We start from the raw sequence: 19,131 nt of genomic DNA, 5'->3' as shown, positions 1-19,131 counted from the left end.
ACAAGGGTTAATCATCACTGTAACATGAGTCTAAACAACCCAGTATTTTAAACTAACCAATTAAAAATAACAGACATGTTCGAACATAACTTCAATTTTCTGGCCTCTAGCAATGAAATTCTTTTTTTGATTTATTCTATACACCTTAGTGTATAAAATATCCCACATTATTTTTTTCGATATAATTTTTATTTTAATCATAATTTTTTATATTGGTCAGCATAGTTTCCAATAATAATGTGGGATGTTCTGGGGTTCTATGGTGTAATGGTTAGCACTCTGGTCTTTAAATCCATTGGCCTGAGTTAAAACTTCAGTAGAACCTTGAAACCCAACCAACTCTCCTTACACACCATTGTTACATGGATCTAAACCAGGGGCTCCCAAATCCAGGCCAATAATTCTATGCTCATCACTGTCAGTGTACAAAATATCCCACAAATACTTTTACATATAATTAACATTTAATCATAAATCTTTGTCTTGGTCAAAAATATGTCTCATTGGAAGGTTCTATGATGTAGTGGTTAGCACTCTGGGCTTTGAATCCAGTGGTGTGAGTTCAAATCTCTGTGGAACCTCGAAACCCAAACAACTCTCCCTACACATCGTTGCTACATGGACCTTAACAATCCAGCATGTGAAACTAATGGACTAAAAATAACATGCATACCATCTTACATAGCTTAATTTTAAAATCCCTGCATTGGCTCCCCATATGCTTCAGGATTGATTTTAAGATACTTTTAACCGTTTTTAAATGTCTTAACGGTCTTGCGCCTTCTTATTTATCAGATCTTTTAGTAAGATATGAATCCTCGCGGACCCTGAGATCCTCTGGCACTGGTCTGTTAACCATTCCAACTGTAAAAACTAAAACCTATGGAGAGGCTGCATTTCAGCATTATGGTCCCCGCTTATGGAACAGTCTGCCAGAGGACCTGAGAGCCGCAGAGAGCATTGATACTTTTAAGAAAAGGCTCAAGACCCATCTTTTTAACCTGGCTTTTAGCTAATTTTTTATTTATTTATTTTACTACTTTTATTTATTTATTCAGTTATTTATCTATATGTATTTTCTATTTTTATTTTATTTTTTTATCCATTTTATCTTGTTTTATGAACTTGAACCTGATTTTTAACGTGTTATTTTAATTTACCTTATTTCAATGTTTTATCGTTTTTATCAATATGTTTACTTTTTGATTCTCATTTTTATTTCCGGTGCTTCCTCAGTTCGGACCTCTCCCTCTGGGACGGCTGCTGTTCAGCCACTGCGGCTCTGGGTGGGGACCTGCATCACCGCTTAGCTGTGGTGGAGCGGTCCCCGCCTGTGATGTTGCATTTGGCTGTCTATGCGGCTGTTCACAGGGGGGGAGGTTCCAATTACTAGCGTTTCCCGCATCATGTTTTTGTGCTCAGCATATGTTTTATAGCCTATTTTTCATTTTCATTTCCCATCAGTTAGAGAGTGGGAGGTGTGAAAGGCGTGGGGGGCTAGGTACGGGGAGGGGGGCCCTATTATTTATTTATTTATTTATTAATGCTTGCTTGTTTTTATATTTTGTTGTTTTAATGTAAAGCACTTTGTGTTATATTTTTATATGAAAAGTGCTTTATAAATAAAGTTTGATTTGATTTGATTTGAAGTTTTCTGGCCTCCAAAAACAATTAGAGGCGGCCGTGGTGCAGTGGTAGGGCGGTCGAGCTCCAATTGTAAGATTGAGTAAGTTTGATTGATTAGTTTGATTCCCGCCTTGCTTGCCCATGTGTCGAAGTTTCCTTGGCCAAGACACTGAACCCCACCCTGCCTCTGGTGGAAGGTTGGCGCCAGTGTTTGGCAGCGGAGCCGCCACCAGTGTGTGAATGTGTGTGTGAATGTGTCTGTGACTGTGAAGCACTTCGGGCCTTTGAAGAAGGTAGAAAAGCGCTATGTAAGTATGCGCCATTTACCAACAAATTATTTATTTATTTTTTTCTTCAAAAAAACATCTAGACACTTCAGTTAGTTTACAGAATATGCCACATCAATTTTTGATTTAATTTTTTTTTTTATTATTTATGGAACTGAACATGTTAAAACACACTCGATATGGACCTATAAGGAATGTAGGCTTAGTTAGCAAAACATTTCAGTTGCTGACGACATCCAAAAGTTTACTTTTTCCAATTTAATTTCGATCTGTTCGTTATCCCCTGGCAACCAAAACATAAAATGGTTGCTATGGAGATAAAACCAACAGAAAAGCTGCCATTTAAAAAAAAGTTGATTTTCTATCATCTTGTCATATGTAGCTTTTACCAATAAGATCATCTCAAGCAATGTGTTTTTCTGAGTGAGTTGATGATGCTGATCACAATGCTAATGAGTATTGATGCACACTGGTTTTTTGCAGACTTTTGGACATTCTAGGGCACTCGATTTTGGAATTGTAGATTTGGACAGGGCAGCACTAAAAAATGGCTAACGCACTATATAGTGAACTATATAGTGCTTTATATAGTGAAGAGTGAATGAATTTGGAAATAGCCTATATAAAACTGAACATACTGACCCCTCCTCCCAGGAAGTACCTGCTAGCTAAAATCCCATAGATTTCTATAGGGAAATAAACAGCTGTTACTCAGTCATTTTATTAGTCAGAATAACCATTCTTGCTCTGATACCTTTTTTTCACATCTTCTTGGTAATCCTACATTTTTTCTTTGCAGCAAGTCATTCAAGTTATAAACTGATTGATCAGGGGCCTCATTTATAAAACTTTGCATAGGATTTGCGTCAGAAGTGGCGTACGGATGAAGCATAGGACGTGCGTACGCACAGAAATATTCGGATTTATAAAACCGTGCGCACGCACATCCTACGCATCTTTCCCTTAATAAATCACAACCAATTCTAAATGTAGCGCAGCTTTTGCGGCTTTATGACACGCCCATAGTTGCCCATAAATAGTCCGTGAAACGCCCACAAATGAATATTCATTGATTGCGAAACCATGGCACACACCGAGAGGAAATGAAAAAAACGTAACTTCACTCAATGTGAAGTAGAAATTATCGTTGGCGAGGTGGAATAGAGGAGAAAAATGTTGTTTGGAGGACACAGTGTGGGCATTACTAATGCCAAAAAGGCACGTGAGTGGCAGACGGTGGCAGACGCCGAAAATGCTTTAGCCTCACAACCTCGGACCGTGGCCGAAATAAAAAAGTAATGGTCGGACATCAAAGTCGAGGCGAAAAAACTTCTAGCGCTTCTAGCGCACGCGTAGTTCCTCCGAGTGCTCCTCTGCCCAAAAGCCCGCATAGGTCCAACAGGACGGCTCGAGGAAGTCTGAACCGGCTCATAAGCCACTCGTCCTCGTTTGCCAGCAAGTCTCCTTGCTGTCTAAAGATACGTTCACTCCGAATTCTTCCATTTGCCACATCTTCTAAGAGCGCAAGATCAGCCATTGTGCGTCATTACGCATTGTGATGGGGCATTTTATTTCCCTCCATTTAATTACATCTGACAAGCTACAGATGTCGGGAATAATCGACGTGGAAATGGGAAACTGATCAGCGCAAAAGTTATTTCTTGTTGCGTTTTGAATGGTTGAGACATACGCCATACATTGTTTTATCAAAAATAAAACAAACTAAAGGCACATGCATGAATACCATAATTCCGTAGCTTATGAAGAAATGTTTTGCTCTGAAAACAACTTTCCCCAGTGGACAATTAATATGTTTGTCCGTCCGCCCGCACCTATATCTGCTCCGCCAGACGGACACATTAACGAGAATATCAGTTTTGTACATTATTTCGTTCTGTTAACTATATTATTTATGAGGATGAATTGCACAACATGCCAATATTGCAGAATATATTTCATTTTTCTTTCTGCAAATAAGTGTTCATTTGAATTTCTGTTGTAATTTCTGTTTGATTTTTTTTGTTTGTTTCACTGCTGATCGATCAAACGGGTGTTCGTGTGGGCTGTTAATTGTAAGACTTGCTTTGTGAAGTCTTCATGTTATTTATCAGAGGCAGTATTGTCATTTTCACTTTCATATGTTTCTTCCATCTGCCGACGGTGTCGCAGTTTCTCATTTCACCCGTTTTTGTGCGTACGCCTGGGTCAGAGCTTGCGTGAAGGACCGCACATTTTCCCGTCAAGTTTGCTTTTTATAAATCTCAACTATTGCGTAGAGAGTGGCGTACGCCTTCTTTTGTGCGTACGCAACGTTTATAAATGAGGCCCCTGGTGTCTCAGCAAAAGCATGTGGTCCCTGCTGGCCCCCACCTTGAACATTTGATTGACAGATTCTCAATGGAAGGGGTGTGGACTTAAAACAAGCTCACTCCTGATGGGCAACAATAGTTGCCATAGAATCAGAACTCGGACCAATTACAGTCGCTTGGCTCCAAATGGCGTTGCCTATATCACAGAAATAAAAGATGACGTCCGAAGCTTCGCTGCCCGTTTGTACCACGTGACTGATTCTTGGAGTGGTTGAGATGGTGCCGCGGCTGTTGGCAAATGATTTCTGTGAGATGAAGTTTTACATTCTGCACCAGCTCAACAATCAACAGAAACATCGCAGACTGCCTTAGCTAATTGTTTAGAAGGATGGAGCTTTCCGTTTGTCAATTCACCAAATCCTCTCATCCTCAGTTTGATTCCACTGCTGTGCACAGAAACAGAACTGTCTGTTAAGTCCCAGTTTCCTGTTTGTTTAAATCCATTCAACTTCATCAACCCTGAGTGAGTGTGTGAGTGCATGTGAGTGTGTGCTCACACGTGTTTGAGTGTGCATGAGTGCCCATGCATGTGTGTCTTCACATGTGTCATAGTGTATACATGTTTGTCTGTGTGGGTGCATGTGTTTTTATGTGTGCACTGCATCTGTATGTGTGTGTAATTGTGAGGCCAGAATTAGAGAAAATGCTGCACTCTGAATAATGGAGGATTAAAGTTTGAGCAGCACATGAGCCTCAGTGTCATTCTCCCTTTAAAGAGCGAATCATCCTCTTCATCATCACCACGTCATCTTCCCTTTGTCTACACAGGTTTGATGCTACAGACACTCTCCGTCTGTCTCTACGCTCAGTTCAGCGGAGTGACTTTAAAGAGACGGAGACAAACGTCAGCGAAACCACAACCTCGTCCGGATTCTCCATGTCCTAAAAGGCATCCAAAAGGAGTCAGACTGCCGTCTACAGGAGTCCAAAGCTTCGACGTCTTTTCAAAAAGATCTTTAAAAAATAAAAATAAAATAAAAACTCTTTTAATGAAGTTTCAGTTTTACCTCAGACCCTGTACCTGTTCAAATACAAGATGTTAGTGATTCTCTGAGTTCTTTTGTGGAGCAGAAGAATGTGATGCTACAATAGAGTTTTAGGGCCAGTTTACAAAACAAAAAAATTAAAGGACGACTTTAAAGTCCTAAAAAAAAAAAATAATAAAAAAAAAATAAAGCCTTAAATTTACGTGAAGTCCTAACTGGTAAATTACGAGATTACAGTCATATATTTATGACTTTCAAAGTCCTAGGCTAAATTTATTACTTTTTTCTCGTGAATTTACGCGTCTCAAAGTTGTTAATTTACAAATTTAAAACATGTTAACTTTATGAGAAAAAATTCATACATTTACAAGAAAAAAAAGTCCTAAATTTATGCGAAAATAAGTAAAAATTAATCGAATTGTCTGTTTATCGGAGCCGCTTGAGGATGGAAGATGTGGAAATTTTTGTGAAGCTTTTTTTCCAGATGGGTTTTAAAATCAAAGAAACATTTTGAAGACTCAAAATCAAATTATTATTAGTTTAGTTTGCTTTCCAGTCTTCGTGTCAGAAATGTGAAGTTTCATATGTAAAATAATGAGCCTTCCAATGTGTCCCAAAAATGATGGAATAGCCTGATTGCAGGATGTGAAGACTCCAGGAAGAACAAGAACATCATCTGATGTTTAGTTAGAACATTTTAACATCAATTTATAAAATGTTCAAATGGTTTCTAAATTTGTCAAGAAAAAATGTTTCTGTTAGTTTGACGTATAAGAATTTATAATCCTATTTACAAAACTTTATTCAGTTAGTTTAACTAGTAATGTGAATCCCCTTTTTTTAACTTAGACGGTTTTGAAATGGAAATTTGAAGAACACTGTATACCTTTATTCAATCCAACCGTGTAGAAATGGGATAGAAATGGATTCACTTGTTTGGTAGAACCACCAAGCTCTAACGATGCCAGGAATTTTTTGCAAAGATATTTCTTGCTGTTGATCCGCAGCACATTCAGCTTTCTGCTCTGATTTTACCTTTCTTGTATAGAGCCAGACCAGCCTCAGTGCTATTGTCGGTCTGGCTGGTCTGACTGGTGGTGGTACATGGCTTGCTGAGTGTAGTAGTAGCATTTTACAATTTAGCAAAAAATACCCCAACAATATTTTGTTGGGATGAAGGTTACTGGCAGAAGCCTTAAAGCAAAGCCTCAGGTACTTTTATGTTTTTAAAAACTAAAAATGTGTTGGTGCCGACTCCAACACAGGAGGAGGGTTAAAACAGAGACTTTTGTGAAAACTTTTGAAAGTATTTATTTCTACATGTACTAAAATACATAAAAGGATAATTATTTTGTAGGAAAAAAATGCACCAAGTTGCAAATCTGTGATCATCCTGATCTAATATGTTCATTGAAAGAGCTTGGAGATGGAACAGACCAAAAACAGAAATCCCTGCTTTCAAACTTTTGAGGATGTTCTCTTCCTGTCCTGGGGGGCTCTGCAGGGGCGGGGGGGGGGTGTCTGACAGTCTACAGGGGTCTGGATCACCGCCTTACCTTCTGTGATCCAGAAGATGTCCGACGTGTAATGGAAGAGTCTTTGATGGATCCGTTTGTTCCTCTCCTTCCTCTGTTGTCCATGATGAAGATCAGTTGTCCTTTTGCTTCATCCTCTCATGTCCACTGTCTCAATGGACTACCTATGTTTGTGTTTTCTCTTCACCAACTTCTTGTCTGTCTCTTCTTGTTCCTCCCTGATGTTTCCTCCTCACTGATCTTCTCTGTATGGTTTTTTTGTCTCCCCTCTGCCCTGTAAACTCCAGCTGCAGTCCTCTGTGGTCTGTTCAGTCTGTTGAACGTGGGGGGAGCAGACGCCCCCCTTTCAGTTGTAATCAGGATTAGTGGATGCAGGGAGAATGGAGGGCGGTGTTTTTTACCGGCTGTAGATTTAATAAACGCTGAGTGAAGTTAAATCTTCTTTGTGAGGCTTTTTACAGGCAGCAGTCACACAGATTCAAATCCAATCACCTTCTTCAGCTGATGTTTGGATCACAGCGCCACCTGCTGGCTGCATTGGAAGGCAGCAGCTTTGCAAGAAGGTGACTTTGCAACATTTTGCTATGTAAAAATTGATGTTATATAAAGATTTGGAAGGAACCTCCCTTGTTCCACATATTTCCTGCTGTACTTTGTTACCCCTTTCAACATGCTCTACAGTGACACCTACACACTAATGGAGGCAGAGCTGCTGTGCAGGGTGCTAGCCACGCCTACAGGGGCACTGTGGTGTGTGGTGTCTTGCTCAAGGGCAGTTCAACACAACTGAACCTGGAGTCTTCAGATCAGAGGTGAACAACTCCACATAATTTAAGGTAAAACTATGAATTTAGGACAGAAATTTGGTGAGGGTTTTAACATTTAGAGTTGAGGCTCAGATACTCTATGCTGCACCTCTGGTTTGTCCCATGGTTAAACCTGGAAAATTAACCATCTTTTTTGAGAAATTCACACAGACTGAATCTACGGAGCCCCCTGGGGGCCACTGGTTAAAAAGAAAAAAAAAAATCAGATAAACTGTGCCCACCTTTGATCGAAGGGCTGTTCACATCCGAGTACAGTGCCTCAAAGGGAACACACTATCTAGCAGAACTGTTATGTGAGCCCGACATCTTTGAACATAGGGCCGCTCCCATCCGAGTACGATGCCACTAGGAAAATAATATATAATGGAACTGCCATGGAACAAGACCTGGAAGACGACACAAAGCATAAGTAACACCCATATATTCGAGGCTTCCAACTGGCATAAAATAAATATTCAGACATCAAAAATGCTAGAACTTATTTTCCTTTGTGCTGCTTATATGTCAGTCGATCGATTTTAGTCTGATGTATCTTTGAATGCGGAGGAGGACCCTCGCTCCATTGCTTTGAGTGTAGAAATAGGCATGTGGAGTGCAGCTGTCGAAGCGGCACCGATTCACGAGGAGTGCCAGGCCAAACCTCATGTATATAGATGCAGACAACAACAAGTCTCTGAATGGAGATGCTCTCAGTCGAGTGTCTTCTGCTTGAAAGCAGGGCAGAATGTGAGGATTGGCTTGCGGACACAAAATGTTGAATTCTTAGAATTTGAAGCTAGAGAGAGCGTCAGCAATGTTATTTCTATGGCCAGGGATAAAAGTTGCTTGTATTATAAAGATATTCAAACCCCTAAACCATGTCAACCGAAGCATTAAACTACTGATCATGACACTTCTTGAATGTCCTTTATTAATAATCACCATCGTGGTTGCGTTATCGCAGAACACCATAATCCAGTTTGTGGACTAATTAGAGAAACATTAAAGCTGTGGATTTGTGTTCAGCATCCGAAATTTCTGGCAGCCAGACATCAGCAAACCACTCGTCATAAAAACCCCTTTTACCCCTGCCATAAGGCACAAGGACTCCCCGGACGTATAGAGCCTCCAAGATGCAATGGGCAGGCCAGTCCTTCAGACGCTTGGCAGAGAAGCAGGAGCTGCGGTGCTGAGCCACCGGAAGAGGGGTTAGCAGGAGGGGCAGACGTGGGGGTGACAAACGCCTCCACATCGGAAGAGGGGAGATGATCGCTGTCCGAAAAAGACAGGGAGAAGACATCATGTCGAAAAGCAAGAAGGAGAACAGCGAGCCCGGAGAACCGGCGACAAACACAGTGCTCGCGGAAATGGATGACAGAGGGCGTAGAACACACACCTGGTTCTGTAAGTAGGTCACAGAACAGGCGAGTCAATTGGGCTGAACCGTCCATGGGGAGGTGTAAACAGGTAAATGCACTGCTGAGCTGCCTGCCTGAAATTCTCCCAAGGTCGTTCATTTTATGAAGTGCTGACCCGTGTTTGAAAACCGCATATGATGAATCTCCTATAGCAGTTTATGTTACTAACAAGCAAGGGTATATTTACTCTGCAGGTTCAGGGGTCAAAAAATATTTTCATGTACAATTGAAAAAATAAAATTGAAGAACAGTTCAAGTGACATTAAATCTCTGTTTTTTAAGTTGAGCTACTTGAAAATTTGGTCCGAGCCTGAATTTTTCCAAAGCCAAATTAACCAGAATTTACAGTGTTTCATTTATTTTTGCATCTGTTCTTCAGACATCTGCGCCGATGAAAGCAGAGAAACCAAAATGGAAATTTCAAGTATTTAAGTGGTTGAATTTATATGGAGAAGTGAAGTGAGCTTGTGAGTCTTGGGTTTTTTGTGCAGTAAGTTTTTCTCATGTGAAAATCACTGCATTCACTAACGTTTCAATCCACGTTACAGCCAACGTTTCTTTTCTATTAAAGCCTCTAAAAGAAATTCCTGTCCCTGCTGCCTCGCTGGATTTGACATGCAAATTTCAGCCAATCAGATCAACCAGAAAGGTTACCGCCCCCAAGTGACAAAAACGCCCCCTTAACCCAGCGAGCGCGGGAGTGAAGTGAGCGCTCAGGATCACTGCTCAGTTAGGATTGCGCCTGCGGTTCCTCACTCAGTTCCTGAATACACCCGCTCAGTTGTCTTTATGCTCGTTCAATATATGGCAGCGATGAAACGCCATAAACAAGTCACACTCTAAGAAAGTGGGAAAGCTACAGTGACCCGCAGATCGGAACAGTGCAATGTAGCCGAAGTGCTCTAATGCAAGGTTGTTAGGGCCAGCAGAAGTCTGCTTGCCTTTCATCATGTATCGCTTCAAGGAGGCCCTTTTATCTGGACGAGCATGCAGCCCCACAAAGTTCACTGATTCTCTCTAATTTGCCCAGTGGATTCCACAGGACAGCCTTGCTGCTCCAGAATACTGCAGCCTTAAAAACAGAACACCTTTAAAAACAGAAGCTGGGTGGCGGTTACAGCACAGAGGTGATGCAGGTGATGCACAGAGAATTGATGGACCATGGGCAAAACAAAACAAATTACCACCAGAGTGCAAATATTTACTAGAGGCCATTCATGTGCAGAGCAGCACTTAAAGTCTAACATTTGCTTCTGTAACGTTTTATTAGATTGAGCTTCATGTGCTGGTTCTTCTGCCTCATCGTGACAGCTTCCCTCATTTTAAGCTTCATTATATTGTTTGCATGACACTTCAGGCACAAAGCCATTTGCTCTTTGTTGTGTTGTCTAAACTAGAACACACTGTAACCAATTCTCTATCAAGAAACTGGAAAACCAAAACATTAACTTCATAAATCCAGACAATGTTAAGGCAGGACTCAAAAAATACCTTCAAGCACCTTTAAGTTTGAGCGTTTATTGCATTGTTTGCAAACTTGGGCTGTTTTTCTTGTCTAATCCATTTCATAGGATGCACTTGTGCTCCGTTTCTGATCTTTTTCAGGTGGTGTGCTGCTGCAAATGAAAAGTTTGGTTTCTCCTCTACATGCCTGCAGTTTGCACTCTGACCCTCACCCAGTGTAAAACACAGTGATGCAAGTGACAAAAGAAAGAAGATTATTTGAGACTGATTTTATGGACAGTGTTTGTTCAAAACTACAATAAAAACAGTTCAGATGAGTTAATGAGCTTTAGCATTTATGCAGCTTGCTAAAGGGACCGGACATACTAAATTGAGCCGTCCTCAGCCTGAGCACTGCAGCATGAACACATGTAGTGACCTCTCCTGCCTCTGGGGGCACTGCTCACACACATTTGTTTTTCTTAAATTTGGCAAAAGAAGCAACTGATCAGGATCCAAAAGTTGATCAGACTCATAGTAAAGGTCACATTCACAACTCCACACACACACACACACACACACACACACACACACACACACGCATAGGTTACAGTTCATGGCTTGGTCCAGTTGGCACAGAGGTGCAGCACTTCCTGTCAGCTCCCACCCAATCACTTCTCAGTTTTCTTCTTGATGTCAAATGTCCCAGCATTCTTATAGGCTCCCACATATCCAGTATTCTCCACAAGCTCTTCCCGCCCTTCACGCCCTTTTCCCCGACCACTTTCATCAAAGCGCTCCTTGTGAGATCCGGTGTACCGAGACGGGTCAGTCAGACGGTCCACTGCAGCGATCTTTGCAGCTTTCTAATGCAAACAAACAGCAGGAACAACAGTCAGTGTTAGGGTTCGGTTTAGCATATTTTCTTGTTGTTTACTTGTTGTTTTAAGGAATACATGGCTCTATCAGAGGTCAATAAAACTCCAGTCATCTAAGGTAAGGCCGAATGAGTCCAAAACACTTTCTAATAGTTTTATTTTTGTAATGGCTCGTTTCACAGATGACACTCATGAGTGAACCACAGACTGAAGTGGACTAATCTTATCCCAGATTAAAGATGAAGCAACAGTTTAAAAAAAAGGGTGGTGTAGGGGTCAGCACTGTCTCCTTCCAGCCACCAGTCTCAGCTGGCTCCTCTCTGTGTGGAGCTCCTGGTGAATACATGGATTTTCTCCAGGAGCTACAGTAAAGGAATAGTATCTGATATTGTAGGTTTGCCCTCTTAAAAAGAAGTCAACAGTCTGTCATCATCATTTTAGATGCATTAAAATAGTGAGAGATAGGAAATCACAAAGAAAATCAAGAAATCTACTTTGAAGAATTTGTGTTTTATTGATGAAACTAAATATTTTATCCCTTTCTCTGGAAAGACTTGTTACTTTGTGACAAAACCTTTAATATCAGCACAGAAGTCATAGAATTCTTGTAGTGATGAGCAGGATTCTGCACATATCAGGAGGAACCTCATCTTTACAAATCGCATCCAAATCATTCAGATTTGGCAGCTGTTGCTTAGCAACTGAGACCTTCAGCTCTCTCCATCGGTTTTCAATAGGATTGAGGTCCAGAGACTGGCTGGACCACTCCATGACCATGATATGCTTCTCCTTCAGCCTTTCTTTGGTTGCCTTGGTTGTATGTTTTGAGTCATTTTTCTGTTGACCCACCCACCACCTGTTTTGGCTGAAGCTTTAGTTTTTCCTGGATTCCCTGGTTCTGCTTCTCCCTCCTCCTCCAATAGACGTTGTCCAGTGGATTCATGGACCTGACCCACTGACCCTCCAGTTATCTCCCATCTCTTCACTACCAGGAATTAACTTTCCTCTCCATTCTCTGTGTGCCTGACACCTCCTGTTGGAACTAGGAGTTTTTCCCACAGACTCGCAAGGAACCTTAAATTATTTGAAATAAATGGTTTTGCTTTTACAGTTGAGGGTGAAAGTTTGGAGATCTGAGATACTTTCTCTTTCTGGTACAAATTTGTAGAAGTGTTGAATTCCTAAATGGGGAAAATTCTATTTAGCAAATAATAAAATAAGAACTGTTAGACAACTGTTTGAACTCCATAAAACCCATCAACACCCATTTTACAGGACTCAACCTTAAAGTGCCACAAAGAACCGCTCAGAACAGCGTCTTCACCGAATCAGCTTCTGTCTTTGTTTGTGGACCTCTAGAGAAGCAAATTTTGCAGGCTGGGTGAGCAACGTTATATGCTCACGAGTTTAAAGTGTTGGTCAGCACCACATCAACTGTCATAATTTTGTATTTAAAATTAAATGATGTCTGCGTGTTCAGTGTTTTTCTGACATTCTTTTGCGTAAAGCTTGTGTCTCACCGTCACCCCAACGTTGGCCGGTCCCTGGCCCTCCACCAGTTTGCATATGGATTGTAAAGCTTCCTCCTGGCTTTGACCTTTGAACCTCTTCAAAGCCAGCTCCTGGAGGGCGCGCTGAAACTCCTCGTAGGTGATGACTCGAGCTGTCTTCTGCCTGTATGTTGACACAGACGAGGACCACAAGCTCTGGTTCATCATCATGGCATCCATCAGCAAAAATTAGATGCGAAAAATGGAAAACACTCCAAAGATGTACACAGTTCAGAACATGTTTTTATCAAAGCATTTCGTGTAGATTTTGAAAGATGACATTCAAAAATGCTGGTAAAAACTGCAGATTAAAGCAAAACTCTAAATACAAACAAAGAAGTGTACTTTGGACAGTTTTCTTTTAAGAGAATAGGGGAGAGGGGGTGTAGCGGTCTACTGAACCTGCGATCCGTTTGTTTATTCCAGACCAGCTGGCAGCGGCACTTCTGATGAGGGTTTGACCAGAGAAGATATATTTAAAAATTAACTTAAGCTTCAGTAGGTGTCGTGTAACAACATCATTAGGTGGGCTTTCACATTAAATAGGAAGAGAAGGATGTTCTGTGGTACTGCAGATGTAGACCGTTAAGCCACAAATCTTTTATTTACGCCCTAATTGTGAAAACTAATGTCTTTGATTGTAATGGTCACATATTGATGATGTCACTAAGCGCTACATTCTTCATCTTAAGAGGTTGTAGTTGAAGGCATTTTAGCTTTGGGAGAAAAAATTAACACAAATGGTGCACTAAATTTAAGTGTTAGGCAAAGGAATAGAAGCTCACAAGTTTATCGAATTTATTCAACGTTTCTCAAATTTTGCTATTTTTTTTAATGACAATTCAATAAGGCTGATTACAAATAAAAGTGATTCCATTTAAAGCATTCTGATTTCAATACTAATTCATTCTAATTGTATCACTTGGCCCCTTCACGCTGCCTCCTCGTCCATCTCCCTCCAGAATCTCTCATTCTCCTCCAGCTCTGAGGACAATAACCTTAGACTGTGATGACGCTATGCTCCTCAATTATAGTGACAACATTCACCATCATATCTTCTTTACCCTCTCTGACTCTCCCTTGTCCTCCAGAATATACTCATCCTTCCCAAACTCTGCTCCTCTATTACTCTTTCCACTCTTTCCAAACTGTAAAGTAACTGTTTCATATGATTTGACATAGCTGGATGGTTCGGTTGGCTGCGTGAAGCACTGGTGCATGGGAAACCAGGCTTCAATTCCCAGGGGGCCCACTGAGCTTCATTCAGTGTGGGTCCTTGGGCGAGACCCTTCAGGCTGCTGCTGCACAATGTAGCCACAAGGGGGCCCACATCTGTGCCTCCTGGTGTCGGTCCCCAAATGCAGGGTTGTGTCAGGAAGGACATCTGGCATAAAAATCTCTGCCAAACCACCTGTGAAAGCTGACTGGATGTGGCGACCCTTGAAGGGATTGCGTTCCGTTTTTGCCATCACTACCACAGGGTTTGTACTGTCATGAAAAGCCTGGAAAGGTTTTGAAAATAAAAATGCAATTTCTAGGTCCTTAAAAAATTTGTGAAAAACAAAATCTTCTGCAGAGTTTAGGAAAAGTTGTGAAATTTGAATATTTTGGATGAAAAAAAAAAACATTTAAAAAATAGTATAATTTAAACTGTGGCAGAAGTTCATTGCTGTAAAGCAGTTTGAATTGTTGTATTTGTTAAGGCTACAGATGTCATTATTCACTGGATTCTGTATTGTGCGAGCGGCACCAGAGAAGCCAGATGATCCTTCCTTTGTGTAGTCAGTTTGTTCTGTTAGAGGGCAACAGAACAAACTGCCTAAACGCTGTTTTCCACCACGCAGGAAAAGGAAAGAGCGGTGCAGCACAAACTCTCCTTTCTTTCCTCACAAGACCTAAGAAGACAAAACTCACTTGACTTTAGTGAAGATGATGTCCACGTCTGTGCCAGTCACATGCTTGCCGTCGATAATCTTGCAGTCTTTGCAGAGTTTGGCCCAGTTTTTCCCATTGAGCTCCTTCCCTGAAGCTTTAGTGTCTCCGTGAACGGCAAACTTTTGAAATGCTGTGAGGAGCTTATCCTCATGTGAGTTCTCAGCCATGATGAGAAAGCAACTGGGAGATGGAAAGAAGAGAAAACAACAGATTAAAAAAAAGGACCAGTATTGAAATTTTGGAGCCTTCATTTAACAAATGATACATAAAGGATTTTACATCTTCATTCAACTTTAAAATCATTCTGTTAAAACAGATGTGAAAGAGCAAATGAGCCCCTCCTTCCAGTGGTTTGTCAGAGAGGGGAAGCTCTGATCCTGCCCATGCAACTTAATCTTGCACATGCACTTACATGTTCATTGCTCTTTTCATGTCTTTTATATGCCCTGTCAAAGTTAGACAGATCTCCAATCCTCACCTTTGACCAAACAACACATCCGTGAGATGGTTTCATCAAGAGGCATGGCCAGCAGTACATTTTATTTGTCACAGCACTTCCAGTCAGCCAGCTAACTTTGTCATACCAGGAGAGCTGAAAAGACCTGTTATTTTTCCCTGTCTTTTGCAATCAATCAATCTTGGGTGTTGATCTGCCCTGCTGTTTAATTCTAAGTTTTTCCTCGTGAGGAACACTTTCAAATGGCTTCGCCAAAATCAGGTCGAAAATATTAGCACCTTCGTGCGGAGCTTCACCCACGACGCTAGCCTAGCCTACTAACGTTATATGAATGAATGAATGAATGAATGAACGATCTAAAAAAAATATTAAACTCTGTAAAACTGAAACAAGCAATGTGGTGTATAATTGTGTGAAATGTATGATGAAAATCAGGCAATTTCACCAAGCAAATATCAAAGAAATAGGTTGCAGCAGTTTTTATTTCGACTGAACTTGAGAAATCCGCGATGGGACTGAGGGAAAAGCTTCAGTGATTCCTGATAGTACAGAATCGCTGTCAACCCCAGGCTGAGAGGCCGGGACTTTATTGGCAGGCTCTCGCTGTCAGTCAAAGGAGATGCAGTCTTTCGACAGACCCTCCAATCATCACGCAGAAGCTCGGAGTCCGGGGCCAGCCCACTCCCCATTCACCCCCAGAGACGTTGAGCGTCCGTGGGCGGGACATAATCGCAGCGTTTATCCAATGACCGTCTAGTTTCGAAGCGCTGAAAAAAAAACGTTCAAAGCAGCCCCATTGAAGTCAATGGACGCTGGGCTTCCATAGGGAAATGCACTGTGAGAATACAATGTTATTACAATACAATAGTACATATTTGACCATTAATTTTGTGACATTATAAGGGAAGCCGAGCTTCCCTTGCAGTCTTAAAGAAATCGCCACTGCGCTCCTTCTATGTTCTGTGGTCCCTGACTTTGCTTTACAGATGATATTCTGGAGCAGAATTCACACGGAACACGTCTTCTGTCCCTGCTTTGAAACTAAGAGTCAGGCTTTCTTAACAAAACTTCTGCAGTTCTTTAAGAGATCACTAGAAATGTACAATGAAAGAGAGTCAACATTGCTCTCTTGGCGAATTCTTGCCATATTTTCCACAGGGAAGATCAGTTGTTTTCTCCATCTGCTATCTGTCAGATTCTATACTGTTATTAATTTCATTCCTTTTTTCCTTGTTTAATTCTAACCCTTGTGATATCTTGAGGGGTCTTCGGAGGAACGTTGACGTTGGGAGTGGGCCTCCCTACTCTGCATTTTGGGTCCTTCATGCTCATCAAGCCTAAACCTGACAACATGAGGGTGAGAGGTAGAGAGAGCTCAGCTAATTCTTACACTGAAATAAACCGTCAAGATCTATAAAGTTTTTGTATTTTACATAACAGATCTCAAATAATAACAGCATTTGGGAGATAACTGACATCAACACCCCTCCCGCTGGACAGAAAGGGAGAGGGAAATCAAGCGCCACCTTCCAAACTTATAAAGGGAAAACCAACAAAGAAGAACACATTAAGGAGGGGCTACAACTTAACACTGAATACAGGGGGCAAAGAAACTTAGGAACAACCCATAATTTGTGTAATTAAAAAAGAAAGATCTCGCCCCGTTACACTAAGTGTGAAGGAGTGAGGAATAGAAGTCCGTTTATGGGTTTATAGAATCCCCCTGGCTCATGTAAAGGCATTAATGTCAGAGCAGACTTAACTAATTCCTGATAGATTACATTTCTGATGATTTAAATGAGTGAAATGCCCCCATGGGACAGAGTTTTTCTGTGCTGAAATCAGATCATGGATGGATCTACCTGAAGGAATTTGCCTTTCAATGACAAATGCCTCAATTCATATTTACATTTACTGATAACGTTTGCTGAGTACACAAACATTCATGCAAAGACCAATAATCTATGGTGTCACCAACAGGAAAGTCAGTGTTGAAGGGGTGTGGCCATATTGACTGAAATTCACTTAACTGAACAGTGTTATGAAACTTGGCAATTACTTTTAAATGAACGTGAGACAAAGCTGTCAAACTGCAAAGGCTTTATTTAAGACTGCCTTTTAATGTTGATTGAGTGTAAATGAGAAATGTGTGTTATTGTTGTGCTGCTGCCTTTTGGCCAGGACGCTCTTGCAAATGAGATTTTTAATTTAAATTAGCTTTTTATCCTGGTTAAATAAAGGTTTATTAAAAAAAAAAGGATGAAGTACGTTGAGGGTTCTTGGAGTCTAGTCCCACCCCACTCGAATAAAATCAAAACTGCCTGAGATTTTTTTTAAATTGCACTCATAACATTTGCAAAGAAAAAAAAGAGGAACGAACATTGATAGGATTTTCATACACATAAGTAAATATCTCCTTTTTGTATCCCGCCTTCAGTGTCAACATTGGTCATTTGAGGAGGAAGGTGCAACCTCCTCAAATGACCGGTTTTGACACTCAAGGTGGTCATTTGAGGAGGTGTAACCTCCAGCACGGGTTGTGTTTCAGGGGGTGTGAGGGATTTCAGTCCCGCCCATCTCATTGTAGCTGCATTTTACATTCACACAAACTAATGATATAATTTAGTTTGGCCTAAAAAGCCAAATTTTAATATTAAAGGCTGATTTTAAGCAAAAACGCTTTTCACTCAGGAAGTAAGAATTCATCTCAACATTTGTGCCGCAAACGCATCAGTGAGAAGCGTCTAACATTTTGAGTGCTGCTGTTTCACAGATTCACAGATCCTACAAGTTGACACTGTCAAAAGCTGCAGTCAACACACGCACTCACACCAACACACACACACACACACACACATTGTAAAGGTGCTTCTTTTACCACAAGCATTTTTAAACTTACTTTGACATTAACCATGACAAGTTCATGTGGAGCTGGCATACGGACCTCATTACCTAATCCAGCTCTGAACTTCACTGAGAACCTATAAACTGCATTTTGTGATCAACAAAGGCTTCAAAAGGCTGTTCGATTCCTAAAAGATTGTGGTAAATTGGTATGAAGCATGCTGCAAATCCAAGACCTAAATCTCATGACAATGCAGACACAATGTCCCACCACAGAAAAAGAACACTTTGCTGCCCATAACTGCCATTACTACTGATCAAGTGCAAAACACAAATTTAATACAGAAATCACACAATTTAGTCACAAACTGATAATATAGAAGAAATAAATCAATAGCTTTCAAACTAAATGATTTTTTCCAGATATTTGCACCATAGGTTCGCAGGTGAACAATGACTGTGAGGTCAGCAGGCTAGGACCCTCTAGGCAAAAAGGAAAGCTGACCGTAAAAATGTTTTAAAAAACAAATATACCACAACTTTTCTTGTTTTTTTTCTTGTCAGTATCTGTGCAGCTGAGTAGCTATGAAATGTTTTGCAGCGTCCTACCTGTCCGTCCTCCTGTGTCTCTCTGCTCCCTTTCCTGGCCTGAGAACCGCACTGGAGGGCTTGTTATCATCTGTTTATTATGTCGCCATGGTGACATCCTGTCCTACATGCAGAAGAACATCAAAACAGAGACTAGGGAAATGGAGGGCTGATTCTCCGGCTGGGTGAGTGATCTTGGTGCCAAACCTTTTTATTTTCATGAGCTCTGACAACAGAAACAGAAAACAAGGACATGAAGGAGCTGAAGTCATGAAAAAACATTCATCAAACAATACACAAGCAGATGAACTAAGTTGCAAAAAGTGAGTCACAGTGTGAGTTAGGACTTTTTTGCACCTCAAACATGATCAAAAAACACAATTTAAAGAATAAAACCTACTAGTCTTGC

General features: G+C 40.9%; 2 protein-coding genes across 2 annotated transcripts in view; both read right to left on the bottom strand.

Moving 5' to 3' along the window:
* The window catches only part of LOC101175302 (transient receptor potential cation channel subfamily M member 1), a 52,723-nt gene extending 42,318 nt beyond the window's left edge, over nucleotides 1-10,405 (bottom strand). The window contains exon 1 of the mRNA XM_011487102.2: nucleotides 6,825-10,405. Coding sequence (XP_011485404.1) covers nucleotides 6,825-6,908 — 84 coding nt within the window. The 5' untranslated portion in view covers nucleotides 6,909-10,405. The remainder of the gene's footprint in view (nucleotides 1-6,824) is intronic.
* Nucleotides 10,406-10,744: 339 nt separating this feature from the next.
* Nucleotides 10,745-18,883, bottom strand: LOC101170163 (tubulin polymerization-promoting protein family member 3). The gene is made up of 4 exons (XM_004066808.4): nucleotides 18,744-18,883; nucleotides 14,813-15,013; nucleotides 12,869-13,022; nucleotides 10,745-11,336 (listed from the first exon to the last, which is right to left on the bottom strand). The coding sequence occupies exons 2-4, from the start codon at nucleotides 14,998-15,000 to the stop codon at nucleotides 11,142-11,144; spliced, it is 537 nt and encodes a 178-aa protein (XP_004066856.1). The 5' UTR covers nucleotides 15,001-15,013; nucleotides 18,744-18,883; the 3' UTR covers nucleotides 10,745-11,141.
* Between the last annotated feature and the right edge of the window lie 248 nt (nucleotides 18,884-19,131).

This window comes from Oryzias latipes, chromosome 3, assembly GCF_002234675.1.
Source record: "Oryzias latipes chromosome 3, ASM223467v1".
Taxonomy (NCBI): domain Eukaryota; kingdom Metazoa; phylum Chordata; class Actinopteri; order Beloniformes; family Adrianichthyidae; genus Oryzias; species Oryzias latipes.
The sequence above is the reverse complement of the archived record's forward strand: the minus strand, read 5'-3'. Positions and strand labels throughout refer to the sequence as shown.

Coding starts and splice junctions, on each gene's coding strand:
- LOC101170163 (XM_004066808.4), bottom strand. CDS start 15,000: ATGGCTGAGAACTCACATGAGGATAAGCTCCTCACAGCATTTCAAAAG. Junction 13,023..14,812: donor ATCATCTTCACTAAAGTCAA/GTGAGTTTTGTC, acceptor GTCAACATACAG/GCAGAAGACAGCTCGAGTCA. Junction 11,337..12,868: donor CGGCCAACGTTGGGGTGACG/GTGAGACACAAG, acceptor TGTTTGCATTAG/AAAGCTGCAAAGATCGCTGC.